This window comes from Diorhabda carinulata, chromosome 10, assembly GCF_026250575.1.
Source record: "Diorhabda carinulata isolate Delta chromosome 10, icDioCari1.1, whole genome shotgun sequence".
Lineage (NCBI taxonomy): Eukaryota > Metazoa > Arthropoda > Insecta > Coleoptera > Chrysomelidae > Diorhabda > Diorhabda carinulata.
Window position 1 is genome coordinate 1,673,905 of NC_079469.1, and position 17,377 is coordinate 1,691,281.

The 17,377-nt window shown below is 33.1% G+C and overlaps 1 protein-coding gene and 1 non-coding gene across 3 annotated transcripts in view; one reads left to right on the top strand and one right to left on the bottom strand.

The window, feature by feature from the left end:
• The window catches only part of LOC130898937 (transmembrane protein 47), a 54,728-nt gene that overhangs the window by 17,738 nt on the left and 19,613 nt on the right, over positions 1 to 17,377 (top strand). The window contains exon 1 of one of the 2 annotated variants that reach the window (XM_057808552.1): positions 2,932 to 3,307. The exons of the other annotated variant lie outside the window; for it this stretch is intronic. Coding sequence (XP_057664535.1) covers positions 3,284 to 3,307 — 24 coding nt within the window. The 5' untranslated portion in view covers positions 2,932 to 3,283. Of the gene's footprint in view, positions 1 to 2,931; positions 3,308 to 17,377 lie in introns of those variants that run through there. 2 annotated transcript variants of the gene reach the window in all.
• On the bottom strand, positions 1,808 to 1,879 carry Trnaw-cca (transfer RNA tryptophan (anticodon CCA)). Its single transcript has one exon. It is a non-coding gene; the product is annotated as a tRNA-Trp (tRNA).

A 17,377-nucleotide genomic window follows, 5' to 3' on the forward strand; every position in this document is an offset into this window, starting at 1 on the left:
TCTTCGATGTCCTTCAAGTTTTCTGGTTTATTTTTGAAATCACGAAACGTGTCTTCAGATGCATGTATGAAGCAATCCTTGACGTAATCCAACACTAACAAGCGTTTCAATAACTATCATCATCATCATAATCAATTGTAATTTTCGCTACTTTGGTTAGTGAATTCCACTCGTCGAAATGGCAACCAATATCTATCTAAGTCTACTTCTCTTTCTAATTTATCTGTACGTTTATGTTTTTATAGTTTTCTATCAAGAGATTTTTCAATATAAAGTTTTTCGCTTAATACGAATAAGGTTAAATCCCATAAAAAAAGTTTTTGTATGAATTGATGTATGAACTAAATTGAGCTTGAACCCGATTAAAAAATCATCCGAATATCCTAAATCCGTGTTGTAGATTCGACAGGATAATATCAGATTTTCGCATAATTTATTTCACCGTCACAATCGAGTTGATTTATAATCGAAATGAATACAAATCACTTCATTATCTTTTGAATTATTTATTAAAAATTTAGTTCTAAAAAAATTATTTTCAACTTTTTTTTATTTAATTTATTAAATTGATTCACCAATTTCATATAATGGCTTCGCTGCTTACATACCTACATCTCATCGAAACTTGTATCGAGCCGTAACGGTGTAGTTGATGAGGTTATCGAAATGCTTGATTTCTAACAAGTAGATCAGAGGAACATACGGATTTAAATTAATTGTGTTTATTCTTTTACATTTAATTCTTTCGAAAGTTTTTTCCAGATCTTAGTAGTCGTTGGTACTGCTCGTTCGTCTGGTCATACAGTACTGGATACTTCTTCAATCAACTTTTCCGGCTTATACCCGATATAATTAACAATTTAATGAAAAAAAAAATCCGGAAAAAACTCACATGAACAAACCTCGTATATTTATTTTCAAAAATTGTCTATACTCCTGAGGAAATGTTTCTTATAGCTAAATTCTAAATTTGAGTTTGGTTTCTAGTTTTTTTTTCCATTTTTTTTACTCCCTCAGAGACGTTCCTATTTTTGACATTGACAGATCAAATTCTCTTACATCGAACTTTCATTTTTGATAGACGATTTTTGAATTTTCTCTAGACTTCGAAGAAATTACGAACTAAATTTTTACAATTGAGAAAACTATTAACAATACTTCGATTTAATGTTCGACAGTTCTAAATCGCGATTTTCCAAATTACTTACAAGGACGATTGCGCTGGCGCACCTGTATGCTTTGAAGGTTGCAGCTTGACTATGTGTTATTTAAGGTCCCTTACTAACAGTTTTTATCGCGCATGCTGCGATCATGAGTGAACGTCGAGTATTGACCGCCATTTCGCAACTTATTGTCATTCTTTCGTATGGAAAGGCATTAAAAACACGAAAATTCTTTTGCGTTTACGAAATCAATTCGATAGTAAATGCCTGAGGAAGTCGTATGAATTTTTTTTTGTCGCAGCATTATTATCACGGCGTCTACTCATTTTTTGCATTAACACCTTGTATACTAAATATGAATTTATTTTATTTTTTCAGATTTTTCTTATGTTATTTGGATCTCTTGACGTTCTGATTTTTTTTTACTTCAAAATTTTTATCTTAAAAATTATAAAAAACTAATTTAAGAAACTAAAATCAATAAACATTTACGAAGTCTGGTTATGAAATAACGAGACTGGTTACGAAAAAGGGTTTTATTATTCTACATCCGAATGTTACCCTCAATCAATTTATTAGTATCGTCATTTTTAAATTTCATTGACTCGTTATATTAACTGATAAAAAAAAATTAAAAAGAAAATTGACCCCGACGTGATTTGAACACGCAACCTTCTGATCTGGAGTCAGACGCGCTACCGTTGCGCCACGGAGTCTTGTATTCATCGTTGCATAAATATAAATCCAGTTATACCAAATTAATTTCATTCGTTTTTATTCCAATAAATTACTTTATTTTAAAAATATGGATATTATACAATACGGTTCATATGTATGGAATAAATTCAATATTAGCGTTATTATGCGAAAAAACTTGAAATAGCTCCATTTTTATACTTAAATTGACAACTAATAGTATTATCCTATATAGACTATTTCGACTAACGAAGATAGAATGATAACTCTTTCTCTATCCTCCGAGATTTCAACTCGGTTCTGCCCATTTTCAAGCATGCCCAGTAAGATAAAGTGTCTCGAACGTGGGGACGTTTTTTTCCATACCAACTATCTATATAGAAGTATTACATATATATGTGGCACCTTGTTGGAAAGGGATTTTAAAACTCTGTTCAGCAATATAAAGTTTTTTAATTTGGTTCAATCACAATTGAAAAAAGTTGTCAAATTTTGATAATGTCTGTCCCAAAACTCGAATGGCTGGCTAGAACCCCCTGATTTGACTACTCTCGATTACTTCTTATGGGGTTATTCAAAATTTAAAAGTATATTTCGATAGGTCAGTCAATATTGTTGATTTTAAAGTTAGAAAAACGGAAAAAATTAATAAAATAACCTCTTGAGTTTTACAAAATATGGTAAGATGATTCCAAAATCGTTTCGATTATTGTCAAAAAATTAATGGTTAGGTTATAATTTCAAAATCGTTTCAATTATTGTCAAGAAATGAATGATGTTCATTTTGAACATTTAAATTAATTATAAAATACATTTTAATTATTATTATGTTCATTCTACGTAAAGTTTTGTGATAGAGAAATTATCAAATTTTTCCATCTTAAAAATAAATTTTTGCACCAAATTAAAAAAAAATTCACATTTTTGAATAGAGAACTAAAATCTCTTTCCAACAAGGTGCCACACGACCCCCTTTCTTATTTGAAATTTTTTGGGGATGCTTCTAATTCAGAGGTGTATAACCTTGTTTTTATTAACATAAAGCGATATATAAAAATTTTATATATATTTTCTGGAAATTATAAATGGTGGAACTCGACAAAACCCCCTAAAACAGTCGCTCCCTCACCCTCAAACCCGATCGATTTTCCGAAATAGTGGGAGGAGCGACGTGGAAACCCGAATGAAGCACCCAGTTCGACAGTTCTTAGTTCACCTTTGGAAGCCGTGCGTTCAAATTTCCAATCGAGACTGATACGAACACGTGAACGAATATACAAACAACAAAAAGAAAAATAAAACCAGAAAGAAAAAATATTCTTTACACGTGCCATGTAACTTGTTTTATTAGAATAATCGAGTGTCTGTGAGTGTGTTTGTGAAGTGCGTTTTATAAGGGTGGTTTACCTGTTTCGGCCAGCCTGATGGCTGAAAATCAAATCGCACAGGTAAAAATTTCTATAATTCATATTAAAATACGAGAGTCGTTGTTTTTATATCATGTAAACACATATCTATGAACGATATTCATTTCCATATGCATACATGAATTTTTCGCGTTGAATACCAAATTAGGGACAAATTTTTGTTCCTGGGCTTAAATATAATTCAAATCTGTGTTCTTCAAAGAGTTCTAAAAGAACTATGAAAAGGAGACGCGAGTATTATCCTTCTTAAATTACCGGGAAGTAATACAAAATATCGTCAATACCAAAATGTCTGTTTGTTAGAAAAATTTACAAATTTCAATATACAAAATTGTTTCTTCATTGAAATGAAATTTATTGCGTTGATTGGAGCCGCATGAATTAACATGAATCGACGTCAAAAGACATCAATCAACAGAAAATCTATGACAAATGACAATTGACATCAATCGGCTGTAATAGACGAGAATCGAATAGAAACTTTGTAGTAAATTAAATCAGTTTTCGAAAATTCACGGATGAAGGACGCAAAGACTTTTTAAACGATTGTACTACCCTCGTAAACTCCATTATTTTCAACGTGTTTTTTCCTTAAATCTACGGATTAATCATCAAATGACAATTGACATTAATCGGCTGTAATGGACGACAATCGAATATAAAACTGTGTAGTGCATTAAATCAGTTTTCAAAAATTCGAGAATGAAGGACGCAAAGACTTTTTTAACGATCATACTACCCTCGAAAACTCGTTTGTTCTCCACGTGTTTTTTTCTCTATTCTACGGATTAATCATTAAATGACAATTGACATTAATCGGCTGTAATGGACGACAATCGAATATAAAACTGTGTAGTGCATTAAATCAGTTTTCAAAAATTCGAGAATGAAGGACGCAAAGACTTTTTTAACGATCATACTACCCTCGAAAACTCGTTTGTTCTCCACATGTTTTTTTCTCTACTCTACGGATTAATCATTAAATGACAATTGACATTAATCGGCTGTAATGGACGACAATCGAATATAAAACTTTGTAGTGCATTAAATCAGTTTTCAAAAATTCGAGAATGAAGGACGCAAAGACTTTCTTAAACGATTGTACTACCCCCGTAAACTCGATTGTTATCCACGATTTTTTTCCTAAATCTACTGATTAATCATCAGATGACAATTGACATTAATCGGCTGTAATGGACGATAATAGAATATGAAACTTTGTAGTGCATTAAATCAGTTTTCAAAAATTCGAGAATGAAGGACGCAAAGACTTTTTTAACGATTGTACTACCCTCGTAAACTCGATTGTTTTCAACGTGTTTTTTCCTTAAATCTACGGATTAATCATCAAATGACAATTGACATTAATCGGCTGTAATGGACGACAATCGAATATAAAACTGAGTAGTGCATTAAATCAGTTTTCAAAAATTCACGGATGAAGGACGCAAAGACTTTCTTAAACGATTGTACTACCCTCGTAAACTCGATTGTTTTCACGATTTTTTTCCTAAATCTACGGATTAATCATCAGATGACAATTGATATGAATCGAGTGTAATGGACGACAATAGAATATAAAACTTTGTAGTGCATTAAATCAGTTTTCAAAAATGCGAGAATGAAGGACGCAAAGACTTTTTTAACGATTGTACTACCATCGTAAACTCGATTGTTTTCAACGTGTTTTTTCCTTAAATCTACGGATCAATCATCGAATGACAATTGACATTAATCGGCTGTAATGGACGACAATCGAATATAAAACTTTGTAGTGCATTAAATCAGTTTTCAAAAATTCGAGAATGAAGGACGCAAAGACTTTCTTAAACGATTGTACTACCCTCGTAAACTCGATTGTTTTCACGATTTTTTTCCTAAATCTACTGATTAATCATCAGATGACAATTGACATTAATCGGCTGTAATGGACGACAATAGAATATGAAACAGTGTAGTGCATTAAATCAGTTTTCAAAAATTCGAGAATGAAGGACGCAAAGACTTTTTTAACGATTGTACTACCCTCGTAAACTCGATTGTTTTCAACGTGTTTTTTCCTTAAATCTACGGATTAATCATCAAATGACAATTGACATTAATCGGCTGTAATGGACGACAATCGAATATAAAACTGAGTAGTGCATTAATCAGTTTTCAAAAATTCACGGATGAAGGACGCAAAGACTTTCTTAAACGATTGTACTACCCTCGTAAACTCGATTGTTTTCACGATTTTTTTCCTAAATCTACGGATTAATCATCAGATGACAATTGATATCAATCGAGTGTAATGGACGACAATAGAATATAAAACTTTGTAGTGCATTAAATCAGTTTTCAAAAATGCGAGAATGAAGGACGCAAAGACTTTTTTAACGATTGTACTACCATCGTAAACTCGATTGTTTTCAACGTGTTTTTTCCTTAAATCTACGGATCAATCATCGAATGACAATTGACATTAATCGGCTGTAATGGACGACAATCGAATATAAAACTTTGTAGTGCATTAAATCAGTTTTCAAAAATTCGAGAATGAAGGACGCAAAGACTTTCTTAAACGATTGTACTACCCTCGTAAACTCGATTGTTTTCACGATTTTTTTCCTAAATCTACTGATTAATCATCAGATGACAATTGACATTAATCGGCTGTAATGGACGACAATAGAATATGAAACTTTGTAGTGCATTAAATCAGTTTTCAAAAATTCGAGAATGAAGGACGCAAAGACTTTTTTAACGATTGTACTACCCTCGTAAACTCGATTGTTTTCAACGTGTTTTTTCCTTAAATCTACGGATTAATCATCAAATGACAATTGACATTAATCGGCTGTAATGGACGACAATCGAATATAAAACTGAGTAGTGCATTAAATCAGTTTTCAAAAATTCACGGATGAAGGACGCAAAGACTTTCTTAAACGATTGTACTACCCTCGTAAACTCGATTGTTTTCACGATTTTTTTCCTAAATCTACGGATTAATCATCAGATGACAATTGATATCAATCGAGTGTAATGGACGACAATAGAATATAAAACTTTGTAGTGCATTAAATCAGTTTTCAAAAATGCGAGAATGAAGGACGCAAAGACTTTTTTAACGATTGTACTAACCTCGTAAACTCGATTGTTTTCAACGTGTTTTTTCCTTAAATCTACGGATCAATCATCGAATGACAATTGACATGAATCGGCTGTAATGGACGACAATAGAATATAAAACTTTGTAATGCATTAAATCAGTTTTCAAAAATTCACGGATGAAGGACGCAAAGACTTTCTTAAACGATTGTACTACCCCCGTAAACTCGATTGTTATCCACGATTTTTTTCCTAAATCTACTGATTAATCATCAGATGACAATTGACATTAATCGGCTGTAATTGACGACAATAGAATATAAAACTTTGTAGTGCATTAAATCAGTTTTCAAAAATTCGAGAATGAAGGACGCAAAGACTTTTTTAACGATTGTACTAACCTCGTAAACTCGATTGTTTTCAACGTGTTTTTTCCTTAAATCTACGGATTAATCATCAAATGACAATTGACATAAATCGGCTGTAATGGACGACAATCGAATATGAAACAGTGTAGTGCATTAAATCAGTTTTCAAAAATTCACGGATGAAGGACGCAAAGACTTTTTAAGCGATTGTACTACCCTCGTACACTTGATTGTTTTCCACGTGTTTTTTCCTTGAATCTACGGATCAATCATCAATTGACAATTGATATGAATCGGCTGTAATGGACCACAATCGAATATAAAACTTTGTAGTGCATTAAATCAGTTTTCAAAAATTCGAGAATGAAGGACGCAAAGACTTTCTCAAACGATTGTACTACCCTCGCAAACTCGATTGTTATCCACGATTTTTTTCCTAAATCTACGGATTAATCATCAGATGACAATTGATATGAATCGGCTGTAATGGACCACAATCGAATATAAAACTTTGTAGTGCATTAAATCAGTTTTCAAAAATTCGAGAATGAAGGACGCAAAGACTTTCTCAAACGATTGTACTACCCTCGTAAACTCGATTGTTATCCACGATTTTTTTCCTAAATCTACGGATTAATCATCAGATGACAATTGATATGAATCGGCTGTAATGGACGACAATCGAATATGAAACTTTGTAGTGCATTAAATCAGTTTTCAAAAATTAACGGATGAAGGACGCGAAGACTTTCTTAAACGATTGTACTACCCCCGTAAACTCGATTGTTATCCACGATTTTTTTCCTAAATCTACTGATTAATCATCAGATGACAATTGATATGAATCGGCTGTAATGGACGACAATAGAATATAAAACTTTGTAGTGCATTAAATCAGTTTTCAAAAATTCGAGAATGAAGGACGCAAAGACTTTTTCAACGATCATACTACCCGCGAAAACTCGTTTGTTCTCCACGTGTTTTTTTCTTTACTCTACGGATTAATCATCAAATGACAATTGACATTAATCGGCTGTAATGGACGAAAATCGAATATAAAACTTTGTAGTGCATTAAATCAGTTTTCAAAAATTCACGGATGAAGGACGTAAAGACTTTCTTAAACGATTGTACTACCCTTGTAAACTCGATTGTTATCCACGATTTTTTTCCTAAATCTACGGATTAATCATCAGATGACAATTGATATGAATCGGCTGTAATGGACGACAATCGAATATGAAACTTTGTAGTGCATTAAATCAGTTTTCAAAAATTCACGGATGAAGGACGCAAAGACTTTTTAAACGATTGTACTACCCTCGTAAACTCCATTGTTTTCAACGTGTTTTTTCCTTAAATCTACGGATAAATCATCAAATGACAATTGACATTAATCGGCTGTAATGGACGTCAATCGAATATAAAACTGTGTAGTGCATTAAATCAGTTTTCAAAAATTCGAGAATGAAGGACGCAAAGACTTTTTTAACGATTGTACTACCCTCGTAAACTCCATTGTTTTCAACGTGTTTTTTCCTTAAATCTACGGATTAATCATCAAATGACAATTGACATTAATCGGCTGTAATGGACGACATTCGAATATAAAACTGTGTTGTGGAATAAATCAGTTTTCAAAAATTCGAGAATGAAGGACGCAAAGACTTTTTTAACGATCATACTACCCTCGAAAACTCGTTTGATCTCCACGTGTTTTTTCCTTAAATCTACGGATTAATCATCAAATGACAATTGACATTAATCGGCTGTAATGGACGACAATCGAATATAAAACTGAGTAGTGCATTAAATCAGTTTTCAAAAATTAACGGATGAAGGACGCAAAGACTTTCTTAAACGATTGTACTACCCTCGTAAACTCGATTGTTATCCACGATTTTTTTCCTAAATCTACGGATTAATCATCAGATGACAATTGATATGAATCGGCTGTAATGGACGACAATCGAATATAAAACTGTGTAGTGCATTAAATCAGTTTTCAAAAATTCACGGATGAAGGACGCAAAGACTTTTTAAACGATTGTACTACCCTCGTAAACTCCATTGTTTTCAACGTGTTTTTTCCTTAAATCTACGGATAAATCATCAAATGACAATTGACATTAATCGGCTGTAATGGACGACATTCGAATATAAAACTGTGTAGTGGAATAAATCAGTTTTCAAAAATTCGAGAATGAAGGACGCAAAGACTTTTTTAACGATCATACTACCCTCGAAAACTCGTTTGATCTCCACGTGTTTTTTCCTTAAATCTACGGATTAATCATCAAATGACAATTGACATTAATCGGCTGTAATGGACGACAATCGAATATAAAACTGAGTAGTGCATTAAATCAGTTTTCAAAAATTAACGGATGAAGGACGCAAAGACTTTCTTAAACGATTGTACTACCCCCGTAAACTCGATTGTTATCCACGATTTTTTTCCTAAATCTACTGATTAATCATCAGATGACAATTGACATTAATCGGCTGTAATGGACGACAATAGAATATGAAACTTTGTAGTGCATTAAATCAGTTTTCAAAAATTCACAGATGAAGGACGTAAAGACTTTCTTAAACGATTGTACTACCCTCGTAAACTCGATTGTTATCCACGATTTTTTTCCTAAATCTACTGATTAATCATCAGATGACAATTGACATTAATCGGCTCTAATGGACGACAATAGAATATGAAACTTTGTAGTGCATTAAATCAGTTTTCAAAAATTAACGGATGAAGGACGCAAAGACTTTCTTAAACGATTGTACTACCCCCGTAAACTCGACTGTTATCCACGATTTTTTTCCTAAATCTACTGATTAATCATCAGATGACAATTGACATTAATCGGCTGTAATGGACGACAATAGAATATAAAACTTTGTAGTGCATTAAATCAGTTTTCAAAAATTCGAGAATGAAGGACGCGAAGACTTTTTTAACGATTGTACTAACCTCGTAAACTCGATTGTTTTCAACGTGTTTTTTCCTTAAATCTACGGATTAATCATCAAATGACAATTGACATAAATCGGCTGTAATGGACGACAATCGAATATGAAACAGTGTAGTGCATTAAATCAGTTTTCAAAAATTCACGGATGAAGGACGCAAAGACTTTTTAAGCGATTGTACTACCCTCGTACACTTGATTGTTTTCCACGTGTTTTTTCCTTGAATCTACGGATCAATCATCAATTGACAATTGATATGAATCGGCTGTAATGGACCACAATCGAATATAAAACTTTGTAGTGCATTAAATCAGTTTTCAAAAATTCACGGATGAAGCACTAAAAGACTTTTCAAACGCTTGTACTACCCTCGTGAACTCCATTGTTTTCAACGTGTTTTTTCTTTAAATCTACGGATTAATCATCAAATGACAACTGACATTAATCGGCTGTAATGGACGACAATCGAATATGAAACTTTGTAGTGCATTAAATCAGTTTTCAAAAATTCGAGAATGAAGGACGCAAAGACTTTCTCAAACGATTGTACTACCCTCGTAAACTCGATTGTTATCCACGATTTTTTTCCTAAATCTACGGATTAATCATCAGATGACAATTGATATGAATCGGCTGTAATGGACGACAATCGAATATAAAACTGTGTAGTGCATTAAATCAGTTTTCAAAAATTCACGGATGAAGGACGCAAAGACTTTTTAAACGATTGTACTACCCTCGTAAACTCCATTGTTTTCAACGTGTTTTTTCCTTAAATCTACGGATAAATCATCAAATGACAATTGACATTAATCGGCTGTAATGGACGTCAATCGAATATAAAACTGTGTAGTGCATTAAATCAGTTTTCAAAAATTCGAGAATGAAGGACGCAAAGACTTTTTTAACGATTGTACTACCCTCGTAAACTCGATTGTTTTCAACGTGTTTTTTCCTTAAATCTACGGATTAATCATCAAATGACAATTGACATTAATCGGCTGTAATGGACGAAAATCGAATATAAAACTTTGTAGTGCATTAAATCAGTTTTCAAAAATTCACGGATGAAGGACGTAAAGACTTTCTTAAACGATTGTACTACCCTCGTAAACTTGATTGTTATCCACGATTTTTTTTCTAAATCTACTGATTAATCGTCAGATGACAATTGATATGAATCGGCTGTAATGGACGACAATAGAATATAAAACTTTGTAGTGCATTAAATCAGTTTTCAAAAATTCGAGAATGAAGGACGCAAAGACTTTTTTAACGATCATACTACCCTCGAAAACTCGTTTGTTCTCCACGTGTTTTTTCCTTAAATCTACGGATTAATCATCAAATGACAATTGACATTAATCGGCTGTAATGGACGACAATCGAATATAAAACTGAGTAGTGCATTAAATCAGTTTTCAAAAATTAACGGATGAAGGACGCAAAGACTTTCTTAAACGATTGTACTACCCCCGTAAACTCGATTGTTATCCACAATTTTTTTCCTTGATCTACGGATCAATCATCAATTGACAATTGATATGAATCGGCTGTAATGGACCACAATCGAATATAAAACTTTGTAGTGCATTAAATCAGTTTTCAAAAATTCGAGAATGAAGGACGCAAAGACTTTTTTAACGATTGTACTACCCTCGTAAACTCGATTGTTTTCAACGTGTTTTTTCCTTAAATCTACGGATTAATCTTCAAATGACAATTGACATTAATCGGCTGTAATGGACGACAATAGAATATAAAACTTTGTAGTGCATTAAATCAGTTTTCAAAAATTCGAGAATGAAGGACGCAAAGACTTTTTTAACGATTGTACTACCCTCGTAAACTCCATTGTTTTCAACGTGTTTTTTCCTTAAATCTACGGATTAATCATCAGATGACAATTGACATTTGACATTAATTGGCTGTAATGGACGACAATCGAACATGAAACAGTGTAGTGCATTAAATCAGTTTTCAAAAATTCACGGATGAAGGACGCAAAGACTTTTTAAACGATTGTACTGCCCTTGTACACTTGATTGTTTTCCACGTGTTTTTTCCTTGAATCTACGGATCAATCATCAAATGACAATTGACATGAATCGGCTGTAATGGACGACAATAGAATATAAAACTTTGTAGTGTATTAAATCAGTTTTCAAAAATTCACGGATGAAGGACGCAAAGATCTTTTAAAAGATTGTACTACCCTCGTAAGCTCGATTGTTTTCAACGTGTTTTTTCCTTAAATCTACGGATTAATCATCAAATGACAATTGACATTAATCGGCTGTAATGGACGACATTCGAATATAAAACAGTGTAGTGGAATAAATCAGTTTTCAAAAATTCGAGAATGAAGGACGCAAAGACTTTTTTAACGATTGTACTATCCTCGTAAACTCGATTGTTTTCAACGTGTTTTTTCCTTAAATCTACGGATTAATCATCAAATGACAATTGACATTAATCGGCTGTAATGGACGACATTCGAATATAAAACAGTGTAGTGGAATAAATCAGTTTTCAAAAATTCGAGAATGAAGGACGCAAAGACTTTTTTAACGATTGTACTACCCTCGTAAACTCGATTGTTTTCAACGTGTTTTTTCCTTAAATCTACGGATTAATCATCAAATGACAATTGACATTAATCGGCTGTAATGGACGAAAATCGAATATAAAACTTTGTAGTGCATTAAATCAGTTTTCAAAAATTCACGGATGAAGGACGTAAAGACTTTCTTAAACGATTGTACTACCCTCGTAAACTTGATTGTTATCCACGATTTTTTTTCTAAATCTACTGATTAATCGTCAGATGACAATTGATATGAATCGGCTGTAATGGACGACAATAGAATATAAAACTTTGTAGTGCATTAAATCAGTTTTCAAAAATTCGAGAATGAAGGACGCAAAGACTTTTTTAACGATCATACTACCCTCAAAAACTCGTTTGTTCTCCACGTGTTTTTTCCTTAAATCTACGGATTAATCATCAAATGACAATTGACATTAATCGGCTGTAATGGACGACAATCGAATATAAAACTGAGTAGTGCATTAAATCAGTTTTCAAAAATTAACGGATGAAGGACGCAAAGACTTTCTTAAACGATTGTACTACCCCCGTAAACTCGATTGTTATCCACGATTTTTTTCCTTGATCTACGGATCAATCATCAATTGACAATTGATATGAATCGGCTGTAATGGACCACAATCGAATATAAAACTTTGTAGTGCATTAAATCAGTTTTCAAAAATTCGAGAATGAAGGACGCAAAGACTTTTTTAACGATTGTACTAACCTCGTAAACTCGATTGTTTTCAACGTGTTTTTTCCTTAAATCTACGGATTAATCATCAAATGACAATTGACATTAATCGGCTGTAATGGACGACAATAGAATATAAAACTTTGTAGTGCATTAAATCAGTTTTCAAAAATTCGAGAATGAAGTACGCAAAGACTTTTTTAACGATTGTACTACCCTCGTAAACTCCATTGTTTTCAACGTGTTTTTCCTTAAATCTACGGATTAATCATCAGATGACAATTGACATTTGACATTAATCGGCTGTAATGGACGACAATCGAACATGAAACAGTGTAGTGCATTAAATCAGTTTTCAAAAATTCACGGATGAAGGACGCAAAGACTTTTTAAACGATTGTACTGCCCTTGTACACTTGATTGTTTTCCACGTGTTTTTTCCTTGAATCTACGGATCAATCATCAAATGACAATTGACATGAATCGGCTGTAATGGACGACAATAGAATATAAAACTTTGTAGTGTATTAAATCAGTTTTCAAAAATTCACGGATGAAGGACGCAAAGATCTTTTAAAAGATTGTACTACCCTCGTAAGCTCGATTGTTTTCAACGTGTTTTTTCCTTAAATCTACGGATTAATCATCAAATGACAATTGACATTAATCGGCTGTAATGGACGACAATCGAATATGAAACTTTGTAGTGCATTAAATCAGTTTTCAAAAATTCGAGAATGAAGGACGCAAAGACTTTCTCAAATGATTGTACTACCCTCGTAAACTCGATTGTTATCCACGATTTTTCTCCTCAAATCTACGGATTAATCATCAATTGACAATTGATATGAATCGGCTGTAATGGACCACAATCGAATATAAAACTTTGTAGTGCATTAAATCAGTTTTCAAATATTCACGGATGAAGCACTAAGACTTTTTTATCGATTGTACTAACCTCGTAAACTCGATTGTTTTCCACGTGTTTTTTTCTTAAATCTACGGATTAATCATCAAATGACAATTGACATTAATCGGCTGTAATGGACGACAATCGAATATAAAACTTTGTAGTGCATTAAATCAGTTTTCAAAAATTCACGGATGAAGGACGCAAAGACTTTCTTAAACGATTGTACTACCCTCGTAAACTCGATTATTATCCACGATTTTTTTCCTAAATCTACTGATTAATCATCAGATGACAATTGATATGAATCGGCTGTAATGGACGACAATAGAATATAAAACTTTGTAGTGCATTAAATCAGTTTTCAAAAATTCGAGAATGAAGGACGCAAAGACTTTTTCAACGATTGTACTACCCTCGTAAACTCGATTGTTTTCAACGTGTTTTTTCCTTAAATCTACGGATTAATCATCAAATGACAATTGACATTAATCGGCTGTAATGGACGACAATCGAATATAAAACTGAGTAGTGCATTAAATCAGTTTTCAAAAATTCACGGATGAAGGACGCAAAGACTTTCTTAAACGATTGTACTACCCTCGTAAACTCGATTGTTTTCACGATTTTTTTCCTAAATCCACGGATTAATCATCAGATGACAATTGATATGAATCGGTTGTAATGGACGACAATAGAATATAAAACTGAGTAGTGCATTAAATCAGTTTTCAAAAATGCGAGAATGAAGGACGCAAAGTCTTTTTTAACGATTGTACTACCATCGTAAACTCGATTGTTTTCAACGTGTTTTCTCCTTAAATCTACGGATTAATCATCAAATGACAATTGACATTAATCGGCTGTAATGGACGACATCGAATATAAAACTTTGTAGTGCATTAAATCAGTTTTCAAAAATTCGAGAATGAAGGACGCAAAGACTTTCTCAAATGATTTTACTACCCTCGAAAACTCGTTTGTTCTCCACGTGTTTTTTTCTTTACTCTACGGATTAATCATCAAATGACAATTGACATTAATCGGCTGTAATGGACGATAATCGAATATGAAACAGTGTAGTGCATTAAATCAGTTTTCAAAAATTCACGGATGAAGGACGCAAAGACTTTCTTAAACGATTGTACTACCCTCGTAAACTCGATTGTTTTCACGATTTTTTTCCTAAATCTACGGATTAATCATCAGATGACAATTGATATGAATCGGGTGTAATGGACGACAATAGAATATAAACCTTTGTAGTGCATTAAATCAGTTTTCAAAAATGCGAGAATGAAGGACGCAAATACTTTTTTAACGATTGTACTACCCTCGTACACTCGATTGTTTTCAACGTGTTTTTTCCTTGAATCTACGGATCAATCATCAAATGACAATTGACATGAATCGGCTGTAATGGAGGACAATCGAACAGAAAACTTTGTAGTACATTAAATCATTTTTAAAATTTCTCATAAGTACTTGGTTTGATCTAGAGATGGTGGTAGTTGCTTGAAAAATCACTGTATCAGAAAGTATATGTTCCAAGTTTGAGGACAATATGTTGGTTGGTCTTTTTTGGTTAGGTTATGTATGGATAGAATTGGTCATCGTAGGTGTTTCGCAATGGATTGAAGAGTGAAAACCGGCTTCAAAGAAGACGGCCAAGCTTATGGCGTCGTTTTTTTTCGATAATTTTCATTGACTTTCTTTAAAAAGGAAATACTAGCAATGGCGATTATTATTGCAACGTTTAAGCGAGGAAATCAAGAAAAACGGCTGCATTTGTCTGAGAAAAAATTGTTGTTTCACCAGCTTACACATCCGTTATTGCAACGGCCAAAATAAATAATTTTGAGTTTGATTTGATACATGATTCACAAGATTCAGCCCCCTCGGATTATTTTCTTCTCCCAAACTCAAAACGTTAACTCGTGGTAAAAATTTTTCCAACAATCCTCGTATATTATGTATCCCGCAATTTTGCTAAGACGAGTCAAGCTAAACGCAAAGAATTTTTTCTAATTCGTGTCGAAATTAGGCGTGGCATGTGTGTCCTGAAAATAATTCAACGTTTTTAGTGCTAGAAACGCCGGTTTTGTCGTAAAAAAAACTAAAATATGGAACATTTACTTCCCTCATCAACTTAAACCAGAGGTATTTGTCTTCTACAAATGTTGATAGGTCTAAAAATTGATATAGAACCTGCTTGTCAGAACAAATCACGTAGATCCAAGTCTAAAGTCAAGGCTCTCGAAAAATTGGTATAAGTTCGACAACGTCTTATAAATCTGGCAACGCTGTCGAACAAGATTGGAACGAAGCATGTTCGTGCTTGAGACAGTTGTCTAGGATCTCTTTCTTTGAGGCCTTTTCAAGGACCAAGCATCCTCCCCGACTTTCGACCTTTATTTAAGAAGACATCTTCGAGGACAGTTGACATTTTGATATGCTTCGTTTCAAGATGGACTTAGCTTACATCAAATTATTTACATACTTACTACAGACGTTTCAATATTTTGTAATAAAATGAAGAAATCATCAATACGGTTAAAAAATCAAACAATTCACTAAAAAACACTTTTCATAATAGAAAAATCCTTTAAACAGAATCAATAAAATATAAGATTGTTTAGTTACATTTTTTTTTAAATAATTCTAAAATATTTTTACCCTGCGTCTTTGACAATCACCAACATCTCTTCTTTCCTCGTAATCCGACAAATTTTACCTGAGCGTAGCCGATTTGATTTTCTATTGTCAAGCCCACACAATCGACGATGAGGCAAAGCTTAAAACGGGCGCTTCCATCAAAATACGGAGATGATTAGGGGTCTTCAACGAAAACTGATTTAATTTTTTTTTTGAATTCAAATAGTAAATACGTTATAATAAAATTTCTTCGTTCTTTCACGAAGGTTGCTACTTAATTTCGAGATACGGCTACACTGCTTGACATATTAGTGAACGAACGCAGACCGTGTTGTATTATACGAGGGCCATTTGAATTGTTTATTTTATTTTGGTCGAAAAATGAAATTGAATATCGAAATTTGCGTGCGATGACTTTCAAAGTGGTTTTAAGTCGCTTTAACTTTTGGTGATGAAACATCATCTCGAGTAATTTCTTCGAGCGATTTCTCATACATAAATCCAAACGAAACGTTTTTGAACAGTAAAAACATCGAATTGATGGATCATCCTCCGTATAACGCTTATTTGGAACTCGATTATTCCTTCTTATTCCTGCAGATCAAAAATAAATTGCTAGATTAACGTTTTTCTACACCTGAAGAAGCGGTTGAAACGTTCGAATCACCTTTTTTCGGTTCAAAAGTGTGTATTGATTTTGTAAAACAGAGATAATCGTGTTTATTTGTCTATCTTAAAACTTATGTAACAACCCTCGTATTCATTCGAATATATTACGAAAAGAAAGCAAAGGGAAAATCTT